Source organism: Macaca fascicularis, chromosome 20 (genome assembly GCF_037993035.2).
Source record: "Macaca fascicularis isolate 582-1 chromosome 20, T2T-MFA8v1.1".
Lineage (NCBI taxonomy): Eukaryota > Metazoa > Chordata > Mammalia > Primates > Cercopithecidae > Macaca > Macaca fascicularis.
In genome coordinates this window covers 6411637-6426184 of record NC_088394.1, presented here as the reverse complement: position 1 = coordinate 6426184, position 14548 = coordinate 6411637, and the positions used below count along the sequence as shown (strand labels likewise).

General features: G+C 45.3%; 1 protein-coding gene across 1 annotated transcript in view; it reads right to left on the bottom strand.

Annotated features, from left to right (window-relative positions):
• The window catches only part of RBFOX1 (RNA binding fox-1 homolog 1), a 2485336-nt gene that overhangs the window by 2111273 nt on the left and 359515 nt on the right, over nt 1–14548 (bottom strand). The window contains 1 exon segment of the mRNA XM_074028822.1: nt 500–559. Within this exon segment, the coding sequence (XP_073884923.1) occupies nt 500–559 (60 nt within the window).

Sequence of the window (14548 nt, the reverse complement as noted above, 5' to 3'; positions counted from 1 at the left end):
AGGAATGCACAGGAATTCACTGCCATCGTCCCAAGTTATGAGCCCCAGTGACTCCAAGCCCAAGACCACGATGCAGGACCCCAGGGCACTCAGTGAGCATTCCTGTCCTTACCAGGAAGACAGCCCAATGACAGTCGACCTCTTCATGTGCTCCCACAACCTGGGGCCCTCACACCAGGGGGCAGAGGGACTGACCTGCAGCCTTGTCACCAACCACTGTGCCCACATCTGTCCATCAAGAGGACGTGGTCTTTTTAGAGGACAGAATACAGCTCTCACGCCATGTACCAGAGGCTGGGAATATGGGCCAGGTGTTTCCTAATAGAAATTGTGCACATGATCGGGAAAATTTATTCCCCTCAAATCCAGTTACTTCTCCAGCAAGATCAGTTTCAGGTAAAAACCATTCCCGGTGATTGATGACCGAGACCAAAGAGGCTGAAAAGGATGCAAAAGGAGTTTCAAAATCTAATCTGTTCAGCAAAATGCTTCTACTTACGAAGTCTTGCAGACTGTTCTTGGCACCGGGGAGGAGGGTTGAATTTTCAGACTTGTAGTCCTGGCAAAAAAACAAACAAATAGAAAAAAAGGTTGAAGAAGCCGGGTTGAAGAAAAAAATTCTAACTTGGAGTAATCCAGTTTAGCACGACCCCCAGAACATCTCACCACGTTTAGCCACAGTACCCTCTGTCTCTCCACCCATCCCCTGCAGGGGTTGAGACCTGCGTTGCCCTGCACAGTGGCCATTACCCAATCTGGCTATGGAGCCCTGTGGCTAGTCTCATTGAAATGGGCTATATACATAAAACACTCACTGGGTTTTCAGGACATGATGAAGAAAATGAATATAAAATATCTCATTAATATTAATATTTCATTATTTTTATATCGATTACATGTTAGAATGACATTTAATAATATATAAAAATAAAATATATTGCTATGTTTAAAAATGTAAATATATTAAGACTATCTCAAAGGAAATTTATTATTACAGTTAATTTCATCCTTTTCTTTTTACTTTTTAATGTGGCCACCAGCAAACGCTAAATTGCATCTCTGACTCCCCTGACACCGCTGAGGCAGCGCTGGTCCGGATGTTTCTCAGTGTGGACTCCTCGTCCCAACCCGAAGACGCTGGGGGTCCCTAACCTTCCACCTTCCACTCCAGCAACAGTTTGCATCTAGGGAGCATCTGCAATGCTATGCACTACTCTTTTTTGAGACAGAGTCTTCCTCTGTCATTCAACCTCCCAAGTAGCTGGGACCACAGGCGCCCGCCACCACACCTGGATAAGTTTTTGTAGTTTTAGAAGATACAGGGAATCACCACGTTGGCCAGGCTGTCTCAAACTCCTGACCTCAGGTGATCCACCAGCCTCAGCCTCCCAAAGTACTGGGATTACAGGCATGAGCCACCACACCCGGCCACTGTGTATTTCTTGTGCATTTTCACCCTGGATCCTTACTAGGGTATTAAGAAGTAGGTCTTAACCTCAGCCCCATTTTATAGGTAAAGAAGCAACAGAGAGGCTGAGGGACTTGTCCAAGGTAACACAGCACTCAGCAGGGCTGCAGTGGAGCCTCAGCTTGAACCGCGTGTGCCTACTGCAAACACGGGGATATGAATCACCACTGGAGTATTCCCGAGGCCTTCGTCCACCTTCCCATGAGGTACAGCACAGGAGCATATTTAAAGCTGGTCACCACCAACTCAAAAGTGTCAGCAATGCCTAAAGCTCTACATCATCATTAATAAAAAGTCAGCAAGGCCGAGGCGGGCAGATCACCTGAGCTCAGGAGTTCCAGACCAGTCTGGCCAATATGGTGAAACGCCGTCTCTACTAAAAATACAAAATTAGCCACGCTGTGGTGGCAGGCACCTGTAATCCTAGCTGCTTAGGAGGCTGAGGCAGGAGAATTGCTTGAAGCTGTGAGGCACAGGTTGCAGTGAGCCAAGACCGACGCCATGGCACTCCAGCCTGAGCGATGAGATCAAAACTCCAACTCAAAAAAAAAAAAAAAAAAACAGTCAGCAGACTTTGGCCTGGGGTCACCCCTTAAACCTCCTGGGCAGAGAGAGGGGTGTGTTTGTCTCAAGCAAGACCCTGTCTCAAAAGACAGAGGGTGGGAGAGAAAGAGGGAAGGACGGAGAGGTGCAGAGAAAGCAGGAGAGAGGAGGGAGGGGAAGGAGAGGTGTATAAAAAGAGAGAGACAAAGATATAGACAGAGAGATCAAAAGAGAAAGAAACAGAGGGGGACAGAAGCTACCTACTCTTTCCTGTACCAGCCACAAGAATTACTCAGACCCACCCACAGAGTTCTGGGATTTCTGTTTCTGTACATCGCTTCTGAACTTATAATGAGAAGACACATATTTTATTGTTTCTCTTTTTGCAGTTTCTAGTAGACATTGGTCATGGAAAAATCTGGTGACCAAGAAATCAAAATTGTGTTTGTTCCTCTCCTTCCTCGACACAGAGAATGGTCCTCACGCCACATCCACCCTCCAGTTTACTGACGTGAACAAATGAACTTAAACACAAATCGTGTCCCCTGCTTCCAGCGACTGTCTAAAGTAGTAGCCTGAATGGGGAGAGAAGGGGGAGGCGGTTGATGCAGTGATTTTGCTGCCAGATACGCCAATTCTCCTTTGAGAGAACGTCCATTGGTCTGAGAATATCTGGCTTTTGTCACTTTCTTTTCAGTCCCACTTTATAGATGGACCAAGAAAAAACTGTGCTTGATCAACGAGTTAAGCCCAATAGCAGATTTCAACCCAGTGACAAGACCCAAGTGTTATTCGGTGCCCTGGGATCCCTATCTACAGCATGGTCCTTTCTGTAAGAGGTGCCTCTCTCCAAGACTCACAGGTGACCCAGCACCTTGCCCACTTCTAACCCCTCTAGGGACACACACCTGCCCCAGGCAGCATGAATCAATCTATCTTTCTCAGGAACAGAAACGGAGACCCGCGGAAATGGTCACTGCACTGTGTTGGACTCCGTAAGACCAAGACCTCGCACATGAAGTCAGTATTGGCTCCATAGCAACCACCAGCCCTAGGAAGGTAAAATTAGGTTTGAGTCAAAATTAAGAGTCTTCCAGGGGAAGCTGATTGGGAGAAAAGAGAATAGAGGATCAAGGCAACCAGTATCCCAGAGCCTGGAAAGAGACAACTTAGGACTTGCACTCAAGTATGATCTTACTTGGGAACCTAGCTACCAGATGAAATTCCTATCCAGCTGCCCCTGCAGTGCCTTCTCCCTCTTTGCCCCTCCCTCACTTCCCAGGCCACTTCCCCTAGCTAGGGGCTTTCCCTCTCCACATTCCTGAGGCTGAGGTCCCAGAGGCCTGGTGTCCTGTTTAGCTGACTATCTCTCATTGTGCCGCACTTCCATGTCATTTTAATTAGAAGCAGCACAGGAAGCCTTCACTCCTAGGAAAGAGAAGACGGTACCAACTCAATTGGTACCAACTCAATCTACTCTTGTCGAGACTTTTTCTGCCCTTCCTGCCGCGTTTATACCTCTCCATACCATGGAACCGGGCATGTACCCTAACCCTAGATTGGCACCCTCCTTAACACAGTCCCTGTGTTATCTGAACAAAGAAGCCAACTCTACACCCAATCCTGTTGTCCCTATTTGCCTCTTTACCTTGAAAACAAAGACAAGCACATATTAACATTCTAAGTCTGACTGAGTTGGGGAAAGAGAGCCAAGAGATGTAGCGAGGGAGGTAGTGGCTGTCTGACACTGTTCTGGTTTTCAGAAAGCCCTGGTCTTTTCCCTGAATCCTTACAATAAGCCTCCTTATCACTTGAGCTGGCCTGATCCATCCTGATGAAAATTCATGAGGAGGGCAGAGAAGATCGGATCTGTAACCCTTCTTAGATCCCAAACCAGGAGCCGGAGCTAGCTGTCACTCTGGTCGTCGTCTGCCGCTCTTCTCTTCCCTCCAAGTTCTGCTCCCTCATTTTCCACCCACTTGTTAGAAGTCTAGTAGTCTTCCCTGGAAATGTATGCCCTCTTGCACCTCAGTTTACAGCTTTCAAAAGCTGGGACATGAATCCCCAGCAGCAAGGATGTAGCCAGTTAAGACAATGACCCAAGCAGAGATCCCAGATGGGCCATCAGACATCATCCTCTCCAGATTTGTCATGGGCTGGTGTCAGCTCCCAGAGGTGGCATTAAAAGGTGATATTCTTTGCATAACTACTACCTTTAAAGAGTCTCTTGCTCATTGAAAATGTCTTTAGATAAACACATATTTTTGGTTTTTGTGGGGTTTTTTTTGAGATGGAGTCTCGCTCTGACACCCAGGCTGGAGTGCAGTGGCACGATCTTGGCTTATTGCAACCTCCACCTACCAGGTTCAAATAATTCTCCTGCTTCAGCCTCCCGAGCAGCTGGGATTACAGGTGCCTGCCATCACGCCCGGCTAATTTTTTTTTTTTGTATTTTTAATAGAGATGGGGCTTTACCATGCTGGCCAGGCTAGTCTCCAACTACTAACATCAAGGGATCCACCTGCCTTGACCTCTCAAAGTGCTGGGATTACAGACATGAGACACCGTGTTCAGCCACACTTTTTTGTGTATATACTTACATAGACATGTAAAAGGAAAATAAATTTCGGGGGCTCCCAAATTACTAAGCTAAAGGGAAAAGTCAAGCTGGGAACTGCTTAGAGCCAAATTGCCTCCCACTGTATTCAAAGTCAGCCCTCTACTCACTGAGATAAATGCATATCTATCTGATTGTCTCCTTTGGAGAGGCTAATCAGAAACTCAAAAGAATGTAACCATTTGTCTCTTATCTACTTCTGACCTCGTATCTTCCCGTCTTCCTGCTTTTGCTTCAAGTTCTCTTGCCTTTCCAGACCAAACCAATGTTCACCTTGCATATGTTGACTGATGTCTCAGGTATCCCTAAAATGTATAAAATCGAACTGTGCTCTGACCTGGGACAGACATTGTCAGGACCTCCTGAGGCTGTGTCTCAGGCCTGAGTCCTCAACCTTGGAAAAATAAACTTTCTAAATTAACTGAGACCTGTGTCTCAGATTTTCGGGGCTCACAGACATATTCATGTAATCCTGTGAGTGTTTAAGCGCCTACCTATAAATAGCCACATCCAGACTGTCAATCTTTGTAGCTACAGTCATACAGAATAAAGATGTAGGAGGTGGAAAAAAATGAACACTGTATCCTACAGGTTAACAGAAGGCCAAGACCATAGCCAATCAAGGCTTCCTGAGCAATGGACGGAGGGTTTGGGGTCAGGGGTGTGGTTCTGGGTGCATGATGAGTTCTCAATGATGGTGCCAGTAAAACGTACATGGATCAACATTGTGCAAAGCTCCAAGCCAAGGCCATGGCTGACCAAAGCCTCGCAAACAATGGGCAGAAGCACAGTGCAAAGCAAAAGCAAGTTTATTAGGAAAGTAAAGGAATAAAAGAATGGCCACTCCATAGAGAAGTCCCCAGGGCTGCTGGTTGCCCATTTTTATGGTTATTTCTTGATGATATGCTAAATGAAAGATGGATTATTCATGCCTCCTCTTTTCAGACCATATATGGTAACTTCCTGACATTGCCATGGCATTTGTAATCTCTCATGGCGCTGCTGGGAGTGTAGCAGTGAGGATGAACAGAGGTCACTCTAGTGGCCATCTTGGTTTTGGTGGGTTCTGGTCAGCTCCTTTACTGCAACCTGTTTTATCAGAAAGGTGTTTTGTTTTGTTTTTAATTATGCTTTAAGTTCTGGGATACATGTGCGGAACGTGCAGGTTTGTTGCACAGGTATACACGTGCCACGGTGGTTTGCTACACCCCATCAACATGTCATCTATATTAGACATTTCTCCTAATGCTATCCCTCCCTTAGCCCCCCACCCCCTGACAGGCCCCAGTGTGTGATGTTCCCCTCCCTGTGTCCATGTGTTCTCATTGTTCAACTCCCACATATGAGTAAGAATATGCAATGTTTGGTTTTCTGGTCCTGTGTTAGTTTGCTGAGAATGATGGTTTCTAGCTTCATCCATGTCCCTGCAAAGGACATGAACTCATCCTTTTTTAGGGCTGCATAGTATCCCATGGTGTATATGTGCCACATTTTCTTTATCCAGTCTATCATTGATGGATATTCGGGTTGGTTCCAAGTCTTTGCTATTGTTTTATCAGTAAGGTCTTTATGACCTGTATTTGGTGCTGACTTCCTATCTCATCCTGTGACTCAGAACGCCTTAGCCATCTGGGAACGCAGCTCAGTAGGTCTCAGTCTCATTTTATCCAGCTCCTATTCAAGATGGAGTTGCTCTGGTCCCCACACCTCTGACAGCTCTAAAGATCTACCAAGCCACTGACCCTTAAAGTGTTCTGACCCCAGGGCTGTGACATATCTCCTTGGGAAGTCTGGATGCCAAGAGAAAGCAAGCAGGTTGAGGGGCCTATGAGGCCAGATCACGGCTGTTGGATGAACACAGACCACACACATTTCCACCACACCTCCGAGACTTCCTTCTTGGAGGCAAAACATCAAAATAACTCCTTAATGTATGGTCCAACCAGAGGACATAGCATAATCAAATAGATTTTGTAGGCTTGCCAACATGGTGAAACCTCGTCTCTACTAAAACACAAAAATTAGCCAGGCGTCGTGGTGGGAGTCTGTAATCCCAGCTACTGGGGAGGCTGAGGCAGGAGAATTGCCTGAACCCAGGAGGTGGAGGTTGCAGTGAGCCAAGATCGCGTCACTGCACTCCAGCCCAGACGATGAAGCAAGAATCCATCTCAAAAAAAAAAAAAAGAAGATTTTTGTAATCTCAGAGTGGTAGTGAAGATCTTTCTAATTATAACCCCCAAACCAAAAGCCTTAAAACAAAAGATTCAAAATTCTGCGTACATAAAATTGCATGCATGAAAAAAAATACCGTAAACAAAGTAGAAGACAAAGGGCAATCTGAGAAAATTAAAACCCACGAACAAAGGGGTAACATCATTTATAAAGAGCTTCCCCCCAATCAATAAGAAAAACACCAAAGGAAGTCAATGGAAAAAAACAAGCAAAGGAAATATACAGACGATTTCACAAGATAGTCATGCAAATACCTCTTATGCACATTAAGAAATCCCCATAATCCTTGTAATTAAAACTTCACTCATAATAAAAGAAATGCAAATAAGGCAATATATTATTTTTTTACTGAGATTGACAAAGACGAAATCTGAATAAAGCATGAAAATTATAAGACTATCGGGCAACATGTATTCTTTATACATAGTGAAATTATACATTGGTCAACATTTTAAAAGTTGATAATATTTGGACTAGGGATTCCATTTCTCAAGTGTCTGCTGTTTAAACATCTGCATGAGTACAACATGACCTGTGCCAAGGATATTCATGGAAGGCCTTTTTGTAATTACAAAATACTGGGAACAACATAAATTCCATTATTCAGAAGCCAGGTAAATAAGTTATAGTGAATCCAGACACTGTCAGTTAAGATAATGAGGTAGCTTTATATGGAATGACAGGGAGAAAACAGTAAAATGCACAGTGGTATGTATAGTACTCTGCATCTGTTGTTTTAAGAATATAGGCATTTCTAGTATATGCATTGAAATCTTCAGAAGACAGAGAAGAAAACGGTATTTTTTAAAAGGCTCATTTTGGGTTAGGCGTGGAGACTCACGCCTGTAATCCCAGCACTTTGGGAGGCGGAGGCAGGCAGATCACCTAAGGTCAGGAATTCAACACCAGCCTGGCCAACATGGTGAAACCCCATCTCTACTAAAAATACAAAATTAACCAGGCACAGTGGTGGGTGTCTGTAGTCCCAGCTACTAGGGAGCTAGGGAGGCTGAGGCAGGAGAATCACATGAACTCAGGAGGCGGAGATTGCAGTGAGCCGAAATCGTGCCATTGCACTCCAGCTTCGGTAACAAAAGAGAAACTCCGTCTCAAAAAAAAAAAAAAAAGGTTCATTTCGGAGAAGGAGAAGGATGTGGTAGGAGGAAAACTCACTCTATTTTGCTGACCCTGACCCTTGAATTTTGTACACTGGGCATATATTATTGAGGAAAATTTTTTTTATGCTACCTGAAACTTATTTGATTTTTAAAAGAAAATAATTTCAGGGAAAAACACATGACAACATTGGCAAGAACCCTTTGGGTAAGGCTTCATTTATTGACATTTTTTGAAAAAAAAAATTAGCTTCCATCACATGATAAAGGAATTTGGGGTCTCTTTGGAGGACAGGAGTCCTTTCAATGTGGTTGGAACGCAGAAAAGCTGGCATTGGGGTAATACCTTAATGGATTTTACCAGGAAATATAAATAGCATGCAAGCCACCAGTTCCCCTCCTGTTCTCAGGGCAGGCAGTACTAATCAATCACTGCATTTTACCACTAAGGTAGATGCACTCTCAGATTGCAACCCAATGCTCCTGGGAAACTGGCAAATCCCACCAATCTGTGTGAGCTGAATCATCTGCGAACATTAAACCCCATCCTGAGGTAGGGTGACAACAAGGCAATGCCCAGAAAGCTGGAAGCATGGCCTCTACCCATATAGTTCCCCAGTGCCCCATGTAGGCCTGGGTTCGAGTCTTTGACAGCCAGTCCGCTACCACCACCCCATTCCTCCACCAAGCCCCGAATCACAGCAAGGCAGCCAAGAGCATGCAGCCAACTTCCAAGCCCATCGTAATGATACCCAGGCCTCCCCTGCCCATCCCGAATCAAACCACCCCCAGCACTTCGTAGGAAATGCCAGTTAACCTTCAGCAAGCAACTCAGGCTGCCCTCATTTCCCCCAACTTAGAAAATTCTGTGTAAATGTCAGATTAAGCTCTTCAGTCCTCTGCTTTTAAAATGAGAGATAAAATTTACCTCCCTATTCCCAGATGTTAAAATCTCTGCTTCTCCCCAGGGCAAAGAAATCAATGCAAGTGAGCTCCGTTTTTTCCCCCCTCTTTGGAACACTACCACTTCCAGCAATTTATTTGACTGACTATGCCTTCTATTACCATGTAAATTGTTTCAGACTGCAGGGAAAAAAAAAAGTATTAATCTCCTCTCAGTAAGTCATAAAATAAAGAAATCAATTTCAAGGTCAATTTAGCCCAAATAACACCTGCTGCCCTTTTTTTTGTAACATGCAGACTCCTCTGAAAGGCAAGGCTGTTGTCTAAGGCGTCAAGAGGCAGCAATGGAAAACCCAGTCTCACGTCAGTCAGGGCAGTGACAGGGGAGACCCTGGTACCATGGCCCAGTGGCCCCAGGTGTGAGTTTGGGACAGACAAGATTCACAGGTTCCAGTCAGACAACACTCTGCAAGCCAAGGCAGCCGAGTGGCAGGAGAGTTGCACTGGGGGTCACGTAGAGTTGGGGTCAAGCCAGGAGTCTGGCTGGATGGCTGTTTCAGTTCTGGGAAAGTGACTTCACCTCTCTGAGCTTCAGACTCTACACTTGTTAAATTACTTAAAACGAGGGCTAGGTAACCTTACAGAATCCTTCAACCCAGTCCATTATGGACTTCGCCAAAGGTTACACATCCTGGAGAACTGGCCTAGAACTAGCCACTTTCATGTAGGGATCCTTCATCAACACGTAGGATAGTGTGAGGGTTAAACAGGCTCTGGAGCCCAAATCGCCTTTGATCCATGAATGAGCTGTATGGCCTCGGACAAGATACTTACCTTCTATCCTCTGAGTTTCTTCCTCTGGAAGATGGACATAATAACGTTATGTGTTTCTAGAAAGAGAACCCTCATCCTCATTTTTGGATGAGCAAATTGCATTCAGAGAGGGCAAGTGACTTGCCCAAGATTGGCCAACTTAAAAGCAGCACATCCAAGTTGAATGCTGGGACACCTGAGCCTCAGGCAATTGACCCCAGCACACACCATACTTCCTTCTACAAACCATGCAAGGGAACAGAGGCATTTCCTCGGTACACTCATGTTCCCTCCACCACCGCCCCACAAACCCAACAGGGATGTGGCCAAGTGCAGATGGGGGCCAAGAGCTTCTTACAGGGGGTCCTGGACCCAGCAGACTGGGGAAACCCATCTTTACATCTCCCATAAGGAGACGGTTTCTCCCTACCCCACTCCAAACCCACTGCCTTGGCCCTGCCATCCCTGATGGATGCCCTCTCTGTGCAGTTTTTCAGCGACATCCAGAAGATTAACCAACTGCCCCTAGGAGGCCATGACATCCGGGCAGCCCCAAACCATCCTCGACTGTTGTTTCTGCCAAGGCCAGCCCTGTATTCTCAACTGTGCATCTAATCAACCACCCAACTGTACCTCCCAACCTGTAAAACACCTCCACCTGCAAAATCCTGTCTCATGTGGGCATCTCTAACGCTAATGCCTAAACTCACATCACTTTTGTTGCAGTGGCTTCCAAAAAAAAACCTGCTTGACTCCAATTTCTCCCCCTCAGTCTATTCTCGATAGCCAGAGCGATCATCGTTGGGTAAAAAGTAGTTCTTGCCTCTCCCAGTTCAGTGCCCTCCCAGCCCTCTAAGTCTGCAAAGTGGTGTCCATTGCTCATATGGGGACGTGCTGAGGACTGTTGCCCTTAAACATGTAACTTGGTCATGGAGACACAAAACAGCCCACGTCTGACAAAGTCAACACTGATGCCAATGAGGACAAAGTGCCTGGATTTTGGGGGCTATAAAACTAGAAAGAAAAAAAAAAGCAGAATGCTACTTAACTGAGCATTTACTATGTGCTTCAATACACGACCCCACAGCTGACTACGTGGCAGAAGCAGGAACGGGACTCGGCCTCTGTGCCACAATTCTCAGTCTTTTTTTTTTCAAGCTTTATTGAGCTAATTCACCTAGCAATTCTTCCAAGCGTACAATTCAATGGGTTTTAGTATACTCACAGGTGGGTGTGACCATCAATGAATTTTTAGAACGTTTTCATCACCATGAAACTCCATCACCTCCATCCTCCAACCCCCCATTCCCACAGTCCCAAGCAATCACCAATCTACTTTCTTCTCCATGGATTTATTTGTGCTGGACTTTCATATAAAAAGACTCATGCAACCTATGGCCTTTTGTGCCTGGTTTCTTTCACTCAGCATCATAATCCCAAGGTTCAAACAAGTTACAGCAGGCATCAGTGCTGCATGCCTTTTGTATGGCTGAAAATATTCTATTGCATAGACACACCACCTTTCGTTTTCCCACGAATCTGCTGATGGACATTCAGGCAACTGTCACCTTTTGGCTATTATAAATAATGTTACTGCGAACATTCCCAATATACGTTTTTATGTGGACATAGGTTGGTACTTCTCTGGGGTACGTACCTGGAAGTAGAATTGCTGGCTCATACCACAACTCTTTGCTTAATATTTGAGGAACTCTCAGGCTATTTTCTCAAGTGACAGCTGTTTATGAGGGCTCAGATCCTTCCATATTCTCATCAATACTTGGGATTATCTGACTTATTTGAGATGGAGTCTCGCTCTGTCACCCAGGCTGGAGTGCAGTGGCGTGATGTCAGCTCACTGCAACCTCTGCCTTCCGGGTTCTAGTGATTCTCCTGCGTCAGCCTGCAGATTAGCTGGGATTACAGGCACCTGCCATCAGGCCCGGCCGATTTTTGTATTTTTAGTAGAGAAGGGGTTTCACCATGTTGGCCAGGCTGGTCTCAAACACCTGACCTCAGGTGATCTACCCACCTCGGCCTCCCAAGGTACTGGGATTATGGGCGTGAGCCACCGCAAGCAGTACCGATTATCTGACTTTTAGATTCTAGCCATTCTAATGCATGTACAGTGGTATCTCTCTGTGGTTTTGACTTGCATTTTCCCGATGACTAACGTTGTCAAGCATCTTTTCATGTGATGACTGGCCATTTGTGTATCTTCTTTGGAGGAATGTCTGTTCGGATACTTTGCCCATTTTTTAATTGAGTTGTGTTTGTACTGTTGAATTTTACATATTCTAGATATAAGTCTCTCACAGATAAGCAATTTGCAAATATGCTCTCCCATTCGATGGGTTGCTCACTTTTGAACAATGTCTTATCCTAAAGCATCTTGGTCATGTCAATTTCAAGTGCGTAACCAATGGGCCATATCCATTTTCAGAGCTTTCTGCCCTGGCTCCCTCTGGGACTGAGACCCAGGTTTTGTTCTACTTGCCTTCTTTTCAGGATTTGCTCTGGGAATGGCATCCGGGCAGCACAGGAAGTTTCAATAACAACATAATTCAGCCAATAGCGTTTAAGAACCTGCTAAGTGCCTGGCAGTAGGACAGAGAAGCTAAGAGTGTCAACATTTCAAGGAAACTGTCCTGGCTCAAACCTTGTCAACGCTACCTCAGCTCCTTGCTCTTCTTATCTGTAAAACTGGGGGTGATTGGGGCCGGCCATGGTGGCTTACACCTGTAATTCCAGCACTTCAGAAAGTAGAGGTGGGAGATCATCGAGGCCAGGAGCTCAAGACCAGCCTGCGCAATACAGCAAGTTCCCCTCTCTATAGGGGGAAAAAAATTAATTAGACGACTGTGGTAGCACATGCTTGTATTCCCAGCTACTTAGGAACTGCAGTGGAGGGATTGCTTGAGCCCAGGAGGTTGAGGCTGCAGAGAATTACAATCATGCCAATGTACTCCAGCCTGGGCGACAGTGAAACCTGTCTCTAATGAATGAGTGAATAAATAAATAAAATTAGGGATAATAATAGCAATAGTAAAACTAGCTACTTGAGTCAGGAGTAAATGAAATAACATATATAAAGCTCTGAGCATGAGTTCTGGCACACTCAAAGCCAGTGGTCTCCAAATTTGGCTTTATATGATAATCACCCAGGGAGCTTTAAAAACACGTACATTAGTTCCCTGTGGCTGCCGTCACGCAATTGCCGCCAACTGGGTGGCCTAAAATAAGTGAAATGTATTCTCTCACAGTTCTGAAGGCCCGGAGTCTGAAACCAAGGTGTGGGCAGGGCTGGTTCCTTCTAGAAGTTCTGTGGGAGAATTTATGCTATGCCTCTCCCCCAACCTCTACTGGCCACAGAGATTCTCAAGGTGCCTTGGCTTGTAGAAGCATCGGTCCCACCTCTGCCTCTGTCTCTACTCGGCCTTCCTCTCTGCACGTCACTGTGTCTTCTCCTTTTCCGTCTTTTTTAAAGACACCAGTCGTTGGATTCAGGGGAGGATAATCTCATCGTGACATCTCTAAATTAATTCCATCTGTAAAGACCCTGTTTCCACATAAGATCATATTCACAGGTTCCAGGGGTCAGAACTTGGGCGTATCTTTTGGGAGTCACTATTCAACCCACTAGAGCGCACACACACACACACACACACACAAAATGCCAAGAATTTTGTTCTACCTCACACGAATCCGGTTGGAATCTCCAGCAGTGACGCCCAAGGGTCTGCAGTTCTGGAATCCACCCAGGTGATGGCCACATACAGTTAGACGGTGAATCCAGGTCTGCACCCTGCATAAATGCTGCAGTGGTCCCAGAGGCAGATGGCTTTGGGGGAGTCAGGGTCACTCCACAACGTGGCAGGGTATCTATAAGGGGCCTTGTCAGCCCTTTCATCAGGATATCCCATAGTCTCACAATCCACAGAAGCTCATACACACCTAGCTGCACTCTCCACAGAGGTCAGTCAGTGAACACACAGGATCCTCACAGGAAACTAACAGCTAGGGGCCAAGGGCAACCATGAATCCGGCCCACTGCCCATGTCTACAAGTTTAAAAATCCCAAGAGAGTCCAAAGCGGGAAACACTCCAAATGTCCATCACTGGATGAACAGATCAATAAAACATGGCCCAGTCATACAATAGAATATCATTCAGCCTTAAAGAAGGAAAGAAGGACTGAGTCATTCGACGACAGGATGAATATTGAAAATATGATGCTAACCAAAAGCAGCCAGGTACCAACACCATACATGGCATGATTTCATTGATGTGAAATATCCAGAAAAGGCAACCCTGTAGAGACAGAAAACAGATTAGTGATTTCCAGGGACTGGAGGGAGGACAGGATGGGGAGTAACTCCTCAAGGGGTACAGGGTTTTATTCTGGGGAGATTAAAGTGTTTTGGAATGAGATAGAGGTGATGGCTGTACAACACTGTGAATGTATTAAATGTCACTGAATTGTTCACTCCAAAATGGTTAATTTTATGTTATGTGGACACTGCCTTTATTTTTTACAAAAGACTTCCCAAAAATTCCCAGCAGACCCAGACTTCTATCCCTCCTTTTGTGCTTTGGCCGTATTTTTTTCAAATAAAAATAAATATACAAACCACAGATTTCTAACACACATCCATACAATCAAAAGCAGCTTTCCTCTCCATTCATCTCAAAAGCCATTAAAATTAATAGGGTCTGTATCAGGAATGTCTAATAGAGTTACCAATTCACTGAATCAAGAAACAGGCCCAAGCAGTAACAGCACTGCAGTCCCGGTGCAAAGAGAACGTCCATCTAGAATGAGTGGGGATTGATTAACAATACCCAGTCCTCCTCTCC